This window comes from Phialemonium atrogriseum (assembly GCF_030411735.1).
Source record: "Phialemonium atrogriseum strain 8032-3 unplaced genomic scaffold QBC33scaffold_41, whole genome shotgun sequence".
Classification (NCBI taxonomy): Eukaryota; Fungi; Ascomycota; class Sordariomycetes; order Cephalothecales; family Cephalothecaceae; genus Phialemonium; species Phialemonium atrogriseum.
This window is the reverse complement of record NW_026848178.1, coordinates 177290-187426: the sequence shown is the minus strand read 5'-3', so window position 1 is coordinate 187426 and position 10137 is coordinate 177290. Positions and strand designations below refer to the sequence as shown.

Sequence of the window (10137 nt, the reverse complement as noted above, 5' to 3'; positions counted from 1 at the left end):
GCCCCCCCCCCCCCCCCCCCCCCCCCCCCCCCCCCCCCCCCCCCCCCCCCCCGCCGCCCCGCCCCCCCCCGCCCCCCCCCCCCCCCGCCGCGCCGGGGGGGGGGGGGCGGGGGCACTAAGAGACTGCAGGACCCTAGAGGCGGTGGCGCGGGGGACAGGTTTGCCGTGGTGCAGGACCTGCGGTAGAAGTTTGTCAGGGGGGGGGTACCCGAAACAGCTAGCCAGTTGCACCCCTCCCCCTCAAATGACATATGGGTATCAAGCTATCTCCCATCCCCGTACTGTAGCGTGGCGGTACGCCGAGGTCTGGTGACCAGGTTTGGCTTACTGCTCAATGAGCCTCGCCATCGCCTCGCCATCGCCTCGCCATCGTCTGGCCCACCATGATGAGATCATGGGGGCAGGTTACCGCATTGTCATCTGTGGTAAGTCATGTGGACGAAGCTAAACTTCGTTTTAAAACGATAGTGTTTGCCTCTCTAACCTGGAGATTAACCCGGCATACTAATTCACCACCTACCTACTGCATTAGACAAAAAAAGCCCTGTCAGTAAGACCAAGCTGTGTCTCCCCCCCGGAGGTGCCATCGGAACTCCCAAAAAGATCCCGCAAATGCGGCTTGATTTGCGAGAGGATTGCGTAGGATGATGCCGAGGTTGCGAACAAAGGAAACCCGGTCCGAAAGGGCGGAAGACACCACCCCAATCGTTCGACACCCCCATCCGGAGGCCGTGTCCTGGTCAGGATCCCACCGCCGTCTCCCCAGGCAGCGTAGGCGGCCGTGCTAAGAACAACGGCACGTCCCTGAGCCCCATCGCCTAGATAGAGAGGCAGAGCTGCCCTAGTATATCCCGGGCCCGGGCCGGTTCGGAGACTTGGAAAGCCGTAAACGTCGGCTGATGATAGTCGGTGTCTATGGCTAGAGGGCAGGCGTAGGGCAGGCGTTATGGCGATGCCTGGGTCGGCGGGGTTCTGGTAAAAGAGGGCTTTTTCTTGGCGGAAGGGTCTACGGCGGCGTACAACACGGAAGGGGACTAATTGGAGGAGTGGAGGGGAGTAAGTATTAGCAGTGTCTCAAATATCGTGTTCTTAAAAGTATTAACAATGGAGATAGTTTTGCATAGTGACTTGGATATATGACTACTGTTTGGCATCGCCTTCCCCTTCATGTTTCCGTTTTCTCCCTTCACTAGGCGTGGTTGGGAGAACATATGCAAAGACTCGATTGCAGAACGACTCGTATGGCTCGAGGGGGATAGTGGTGTGTTGGATCATGACAGGGACTTGGTCTCGAGGCGGAATGGCGGGATGAGCGACTTTGTTTAAGAAGGTCACCGGAATGTCGGCTGTGAATAGGTGGATTTGTTTGGGGTCGTTGCGGTAGGTGAGGAGCACATGGGACTAAGATGGCAGAGGACAGACGGCGGTTAGCTTGATGACGCTGGGATTAAGACTGGTAGACGTACTCGATGCGTTGATGAATTCTGGTCGGGCGAGTCGATTTGCCGCTCCAATGCTGCCTGCTGCGCCTGCGCAATGGCGATTAGGAGGGCTGCTATGTATAGGTTGTGGTGTTGATTTGCCGGGGTGACGGCCTTTATTCGATGTTCGAACAACCTCTAGGCTGGGCCACTTGTTTGCCAAGAGTTGTTTGGCAGTTCCAAGGCCAACGCCTGCTGGCGCATAATGTACCTGTAGTTGGTGTATGCGACGGTCAGAGGGCTGTCCGAGTCGGAACATTGGTCTCGAGGGGAAAGGGCGAGACATGGAAGTTCGGTAACGCGGCGCCGGTCGAAATAAAAGCTGAGGGGTTTTCTGTCGAGGAAGGTGGGGTCATTAGCCAGGGCTGAAGATGGTTGCTGATAAGAACAGCTTACTTGGTTGCGACGAGAGGGGACTGGGGAGAAGCTAGTAGCTTCTGCATAGCACTCTGTTTCATAGCGAACGAGTAGCTAGAAAGTAGCCGATGGATGATTTTGGAAATCCTGAGTCTGTGGTCAGGCTTTGATCCATGGTATGTTGCCTGAGGCGCTTGAGCGGTTTCATCGAAGAAGCATTTCTGACCAAGAGGTCCCTGGGATTGGTGCGCACTAAATCATGTACCGACAGAAGGGCAGGGGAGATAGCAGGTGCAATTGATGGACATGGCTTTGATTGTGACAACGATGCTGGCTCTTGGGACGCCATCCTTGATTGTGACGTGATGTTTTTGTTTTGAAGTCGGGACAGAACATTTGTCCAGTTATTGCATGTGTCACGTGGATTGTTCTAGCAGCCTGTGCGTCAGCGGCGTCTCCGAAAACGCGACAAAACATGAGGGGTCCGTCGCTTTGGCCAGATTGTCCTCCTCACACGATCCTTCCACTTCGAAGTCCAAATGTCGCGATTCGAAACGTTTCCTCTGTTGGCTGGCGCCATCACGCTCTCAGAAGCCTTGGACGACGAAACTGATGTTCTCCGAAAGCTATCCTACCCCGAAAAACGGCTAGATTTCTACCAATATCTTCATTCTCATGCTGGCGAAATCGAAAGCATCGTATCGCATCACCTTGGGGTCTCCAGAGACTCTTGCCGAGCCCCATGGGTCAATGAATGGGTCCACGGGAGCTTCAACGTTTGCATTCCGATATACGTCCATGCCGAAAAAAGGGTCGTCATCCGGTTCCCTTTGCCCTACAAGATAGGCGAAGTGACGAACCCAGGCAATGCTGAGGAGAAGTTCCGTTGCGAGGTTGCCACCTATGCCTGGATACAGTCTCATTGCCCTTCAATTCCGATTCCGCGCCTCTGGGGGTTTTGCTTTCCGGGTGGATCAAGTGTAAGGGGCCCGAGTCGGGACTGGTAATATTGACGTTAATGAGAATCACGTCCTTAGTTCACAGCCATCCCTCAAGCGCCACTCCTTTCGCGGCTGGGCTGGTACATGCGACGGTCAATCCGTTGGATCCTCGGGTGGCCTGCTATTTCCAGCTATGTCATCCATCCGCACCACCAGACACTCACTTCTGGATACATGGTGATGGACTACGTGGAAAATGGACGCATGCTGTCTGCTACTTGGGACACCGTACACAACGATGTCAACAAACGACTGGTCCTCTACCAAGACATATCTCGAATCATGCTTTCACTGGCACAGGTCCAGTTCCCTCGAATTGGTTGCTTGACAGTGGATGACTACGGCGTAGTTTCCTTGGCAAATCGACCACTGGGACTCCATCTCCACCAACTTGAGAACGACGAGATACCAACGGGGATCCCGCGAGGTCTAACCTACGCCACCACTGATACGTACTTGATGGATCGACTGTCATGTCATGACAATCGGATCCGCCACCAACCGAATTCGATCCTCAACCAATCCGACGGGGAGTCGCAGCTCTCTACTTTGACCATCATGCGCGCTCTCATACCGCATTTCACGCTGAAGGAAAGGAGGCATGGTCCTTTCATTCTCATGCTCACAGATCTCCACCCAAGCAACATATTCGTGGATGAAGATGGGCATGTGACGTGCATCATCGACCTTGAGTGGGCATGTACGTTGCCAGCGGAGATGCTGCAGCCCCCTTACTGGTTGACCAACAGAGCCGTCGATCAGATAACGGGCGACCATCTGGTTGACTACGGCGAACGACACGAGGAGTTTGTATCTGCGTTCCAGGTGGAAGAGGAGGCTTCTGGGAGTGTTGCTTCCTACGCTGAGGTGATGAGGAACAGCTGGGATCGAGGAGGCTTTTGGTACTTCAACGCCATCGAAAGCTTTAGCGGCTTCTACAGTCTGTTCCTGCAGCACATTCAGCCCAAGTACGGTCCAGAAGCTACAAAGGGTTGGAAAGAGTTTGAGCGATTAGTCACGCCGTACTGGGCTGTCGGAACAACGAGGTTCATCGAGGGTAAGGTCAAGGAGCGGGAACAGTATTTGCAGCGATTGAGGGAAGTCTTTCAGCGAGCCAGCGACGGTGGCAGGATAGAGGCATAGAGTTTGCATAGACATTAGCCGAGTTTGCATCCTAGGTAGGCATACGAACAGCAATAAAATGTACATGTCAAAGTGACGCTTGGAAGCAGACCCTGCTATTCGGTCGTGTATCTGAGACAAAATGTGAGATTCTGCGGCCTGATAGAGTCGACTGGCACGTCGCTTAAGCTGTTTAATGCCGCGGCGGGTGGGAGTATTGCTGCGATGAGACTCTGTCGGCAGCCCTGAGCGGATTGCAGATTGGCGTTGGCTGAGACAGCGGCCCGGATGAGCGTCACGGTAATCGCGACCATATGGAGCTCTCATCTCGCTGGAGAAGAGATGGCGATGGAGTGACTGTCACGAAGGCGTTCGTTAGCTCTGGAACGAAGGAGGCCGTGGCTAGGACATAGGAAGTGAGCCTCCGTTTACACCATGGCCGCGACTAGCACCAGGACGTCAGGTATCGGCCATGTACCATATTTTTGTGACTTTCGCTTGGTTGGGGGCATTGGCAGGAGGAACCGCGTCTAAGCCTCATGTATTACATGTCGAGTCTCCCTCCCCGACCTCCTGCTCTCCTTCCTCCAGAGCCGTGCCACTTCATGACAGAGGTAGGTAAATGATCGGGCTGCCAAGGTAGGTAAATCGAGGTAAATTGAGGAGCGAGACCCTGGCGTACCACAGTGCCACGCGAAGTCGTGTCTGCGGGACAACTCGGCGATATTCCGATTCCGCGTCACCCGGTGGTCCCGCTTCCGTGGTCTTTCTTCTGTCTCTCGTTGCCAATGGCATGTTATCGTTAAAGCGTGGCTTGAAGCGTTGTCCACATCACTGCACTCCCACGGCGATGACCACCGCTGCCTGTGGCCCCTATTTCGTTAGGCCAGTTGGTCAAGCGTAGCCATGGCCATGTTTCGCTGCATGCATTGTCCATCGGAAGTCAAAAACAAAAGGGAACGCGAGGAATTCTATCGAGGACAGGGAGAGGGGAAAGGCGGCACACCCAAGGTGATGAATGATACGGAGAAATAAGGACAGAAATGTAGGCTAGAATTGATGTGACGATATGGATTATTAGAGACAGAATTGGAGATGGAAAGCGTCGGGTTAGAGCAATGGACTGGGCCAAGTTTTGCCCAAGTGTGGCGCACAAAGCCTTTTTTGGGGGCTTTTGCGCCACAGTTGAGGTTGGCGAAATACTTACCCGCTAACCCCGAAATACTTACCCGATAACCCCAAAACACTCACTTTATTAATGGAAGTTCGGCGCCAGGTTATGTCGCAGCCACAAGACATGGCTGGGGAGTCCTTGGTGTTTGCAAAAATAATGCGCATCAACTGAAATCAATTAATAGACTCTAATCCCGTATATCTACAATGGAAGACAAAGTTGCTCCGAAAGAATTGATGGTTCTATGGGTTTCTGTTTTGAGGGCAGTAGGCCACTAAGAAATCGGCCAGGACCCCACCAGAAGCGGCGACGATGCGCCAACTTGAAGACAGACAATTCCGCCATACAACTTCCATCACTTCTCATACTCCCAGTGCAAACCCCATAGGTCCATCCTAGTAGTTAAGCGCAACAAATGCGCATTATTTCTGTTCAGATTGACTAAATATTGGCCGCAGCATGATTATATATCATGGAGATGCGCTGGAACTTGCACCCAGCAGTGTTCCGCCACCATAAGCTTGGAGGAGGTCGATGCACTAATTGAGAACAATTGAATGCGCTCATTTTCATGGTGATTGCCCCGTTATTGGCGATTGATCCATATCCTCTCCTCTATATTAGGTGATCATACAGTGTTACTGAATCACTCTATTGGGTCGATCAGGAAGGGGATGGTCTGAGGAATAATGTGATTGATTTCTGTTCTGGAAGCTCTCGAAATCACACCAAAGGTAGCCCAAAGGATTGCGTATGCATTCCGTAATCTTACCCCCAAAACGTCATAGAAAATCCAATTTTCGGGCAGGCCATCTTTTGCCCCCATTGGACAGCTACCTAACCCCGCAAGGCACAAGTTGTCCGTTGATGCCTAATGGTTTTCTGATTTTCCCACCAGGATCATGATCAGACACCAACAACTCCAACCGCCGTAACAGCAAGACCCTAGAAGCGCCTCGACCGCAAACTCCTCAATGCACCTTCTTAACTTCCCTATAGAGATCCGCCTTCTAATTTATTCCGAGCTCCTCGTCCAAGACAGCCCTGTCGAGCTTGTTTTGAACTATGGTCCCTGCAACCCGCGCCTCTTTCGGTTCGAAGGGCAAGGTCTCAATCCGGCCCTTCTCCGTGTCAACAAGACGGTGAATGAAGAGGCCATAGCGTTCCTCTATTCAAACAACGGCTTTCGGTTTCCTGATGCGTACACCTCTTTCAACACTGATACGGACTCGATATCGGACAACTCGGACGGCTCGGACGGCACGTACGTACCATGCATCGCGCCGTTCCTTCAACAAATTGGGGCCAATGCAGCCCTTTTGCGGCATATCTGCATCAACTTCCCGACCTCGTTCGATTCCGCAAACTGGGAAAATCCTTTCCCGTGCGAGGAATATCTTCAAGTCCTTCAACTTATCCGGGAAACCTGCCCGGGTTTAAGGACAGTCGAGATATCGAGCAAGCCACCCGGCGGTATATTCTCGCTCCGTGCTGTTGACCGGGCTGCAGAGATGCTGAGAGCGCTAGACGACGGCGGCTTTAAGGCTATGCCGTCGCTGGAGAAGATTGTTGTGGTTCGTGAGGAGTACGATATTGACGAGGAGGTTATGGCCCTTCGCGAGAGCATAATGCAGAGGATGCCGAGCTGCAAATGGTCTATCGAGCTTACAAAGGTCCTACCTGATGTTTGGACCTCTTGTGATGACAGGGTTGTGTTTGACAACTATGAGGATTGTTGGAGGTATGACGCAGAGATGTTAAACAGGCAAATGGAGAGGGAGGAGCGGGAGCATTGGGAGGAGGAATGCTACCACCGGAGGAATGACCCATATTGGAAGAATGATTCAGACTACGATTAGTTTTGCTTTGGCGGGCGGGGCCTCACGTCGCCGGGTAGGATGATTACTGGGAACGAGTGCCTGGGACCGCCTGAAATCTTTCGAGGGCGATGGCGAGCGCCTGCCTTGGGGGGTGGCGGGACAGTGGGGTTAGGTGGACCTGGAGAGGTTTATCGTGCGGAACGGACGGAAGACGAGGGAGGTGTTACTGGGCGAGGCGCCTAGGATATTGAGGAGAAGGAGGAAGGGGAGGAAACATGGACTGTTCAATGGAGGTGGTGGGGTTTGCTGTGGGGGGTGGGCGACCTGCTGGCCGGGCTGCAGGTTGAGAAGGGGGAATGAGGAGAATAAGGGGGAATTCTATTTGATTGTGCGGTCGTGGGGTGTCTAAGCGTGTTGACAAGGGAAGATATTGAAGGGGTAGCTGCAGTGGGGGTTCTGATCTTGAGTTGGCACGACTGATGAATGTAGTAGAGGGTGATCTAAAATTAAAAATCACAGCTCTGCTACTTCCAGCACACACGCTGTTGCCATACGCCTATAATGCCTGCTGGCTTGCCAAGTTGATGATGCGTCTGCCAGATCTGCGGACCGCCATGCGGAGGACGAACACCCGATCCAGCAGGAACGGCGACATCAGGTCGGTCGCCAGCGTGGCGTGCCAATAGGCGGGTGTGAGTACTCATATGTTTACGACATTCCATCACCAGTCGCCTCTCCAACCTCCCAGACCAACTCCAGTGATTAAGACAGCTTGAGCTCTGTTCAATAGCGCACAATGTTTCAGGAAGATGACCAGATCTCGGCCCTCAATTACCTCCTGTTGGAAGCAACGCAACAAACCCAGTAATTTTAATTAAGTAATTCGGTGTGTCCCGTCTCTGATCCGTAGAATGTGGGATCATCCTAAACCTGGCAAATACACCAAAATCAAGCTCTGATGGCTGGGTCATTCGGCCAATCGGGGTGATAACTATCCGTGAAAGTGGAACTTATACGTCACCACCCTCCTTTTCACTGGAGGCGCACGTTCCCCCGTAAGTCTCAGTCCGCCTTGTCTCAACATTACTTTGTTCTGGTTGGCTGATGATGGTGATGACTACTTGCTTTGTTAAAAACCGCACTGAAGTCGGGCGCAGCCTGGTGGTGTATAGCCTTGTTTTGCTATTGGGTAAATCTACACTTCTTGCATGGTTCGGCCCCTTACGAGAATTCGCCCGAGGCACCCAACGGCGTCCAACGCCTTTCCTGTTAGTACAAATGTTGGCTCTGCAAGAGATATATTGGCCACAATTCCCGGGTGATAAAGCTCGTGCTCATCACTACGGCGTGCTCTGAGATTAACCTTGAATCTTCGTGCAAAACCTTCAAAGGATTCAGTTCACCGGTATTTATGTGCGACTTGCCTATTACCCATCTGCACTCTATCGTTACTGATTATTCTAGATCCTACACCAACGTCTGGAATCAGCCGCCACCTATAGCCAACGGCAGACAGCCATGAGATTCACCGGAGATCGCACCCCCCGCAACTACTCGTGGCCGGCTTGCAGCGACTGCAACGGGAGCAAAGGCGAATCCATTGAGCGTAATTGTGACTCCTGCGGTGGACATGGCGAGCAGGCTGATGATGATGGGAACTTGGTTTCTTGCAGCGGGCGCTGCCAGAATGGAAAATTCTACGAGTGGGTGAGCTGCTTCAAGTGTGGAGGTCAGGGATTCATGCCGCCCTAATATTGGCTTCCCATACATCGTTCTGGGTGTGTTTTATATATGCCACTAGGTTATTCACTATCTGATGTAATGCAAAGGTATCGGCATTTCCCCAAACTTCTTTGCATTCTCCAGGACCTATCTACCGTCGCCGTTGCTTCCGAAACCAAAACATTTATATGTTTTCAGTGCGCTTTATTTCCTCTCACTATCCTTATCCTTCTCCAGCTAAGGGAGAATACCCTTACCCGTAACCTTTGACTAACGTTTTACTCACCAAACTTTCGATATGAGCATCCAGGTGCAAGCATAAAACCCAAGCATTATGCCCAAAGCATCCATCCTTTTATTCTGAACCTCGTCATCGAACGCTTTGGTTAACTTAGCTGGCTAGATCAGAGACTACACCTGGATCTCTAGCATCAAATGGTTGATATCTTCCCCTCGAGACACGGCCTTAGTAGTCCGACAGATGGGGGCCAATCGGTTGGCTGCGATGACTACTCTGCACCCCCTTCCAGCATCCTCGGTCTGGCATCGCCGGGTCAACATTGGGCCAACGTATGGATTTTCCTTGGAAATCCTACGCGGTTTCTGACGTCGTAGCCCAATTCTGGATATTCTTGACCGAGTCTAACGTTAGGATGGCCTTAAAGATACACGACACATGGGGTTCTAGAAATGGACCGGAGGAAGCTAAATATATGTATGATGGCTTGAAGCAAGGAGCTCTACATATATTAGGATATCCGACCTCTCTTCGAAAGAAGAGAGACCAGCAATTAATTTGCATCGGCAACCAAGGTTGAGATCAATACCAAGAGCGGCATCATGACCAAAGTCGATGTGAAAAGGAGGTCAACATCACTGGCAATGTTGACCCAACTGCGCTGAGACTGAATGCTGTTTATCTATGCGCATATCGGTGACATCTAATAGGCGGAACGGCAAGTAGGCCGCTTGCAACAATGAGTCCAGTTACTCTACAAGCAAGCGTGTTTTGAGGACAAGATAGACACACAACCTTCCCATTAAATTAAGTTAAATGCAGCGCAAACTTTCCATCCAATTTCACCTTTCCCTCAAACGCGCACACGGTGGGTTACTTCCCACCCCCCCATCCTCCAAGATCCAATCCACCCCAACCCTACATCAAACCCTGCGCATCCCGCAGCCAAGCATACACAGCCATAATCCCTCTCAGCGCAGTGATAACCTCCCTCCCATCCCGGCGCGCAAGAGCAAAGCACCGGCGCCGGTCCCATTCGGCGAGGGCTAAGTGAGAATCGCGCAAGACGGGAATGGGGAGTATTTCGGCATCGTGGCGGGGGGGGGGGGGGGGGGGGGGGGGTTGGTTGAGGGGGGTTTTTTTTTGCCCCCGGTGAAAAAACCAACGGTTTTGGGGCGGTTTTTGAATAGGGGGGGTTTTTTTTTTTTTATGAAAGGGAAAT

At 52.3% G+C, this 10137-nt stretch overlaps 2 protein-coding genes across 2 annotated transcripts; both read left to right on the top strand.

The window, feature by feature from the left end:
* The first annotated feature begins 2341 nt into the window (after positions 1 to 2341).
* Positions 2342 to 4017, top strand: QBC33DRAFT_574217 (kinase-like domain-containing protein). The gene is made up of 2 exons (XM_060430743.1): positions 2342 to 2818; positions 2876 to 4017. The coding sequence occupies exons 1-2, from the start codon at positions 2378 to 2380 to the stop codon at positions 3980 to 3982; spliced, it is 1548 nt and encodes a 515-aa protein (XP_060278682.1). The 5' UTR covers positions 2342 to 2377; the 3' UTR covers positions 3983 to 4017.
* Positions 4018 to 5943: 1926 nt separating this feature from the next.
* Positions 5944 to 7258, top strand: QBC33DRAFT_551950 (uncharacterized protein). The gene has a single exon (XM_060429251.1). The coding sequence runs from the start codon at positions 6110 to 6112 to the stop codon at positions 6992 to 6994; it is 885 nt and encodes a 294-aa protein (XP_060278681.1). The 5' UTR covers positions 5944 to 6109; the 3' UTR covers positions 6995 to 7258.
* The last annotated feature ends 2879 nt before the right edge of the window (positions 7259 to 10137 follow it).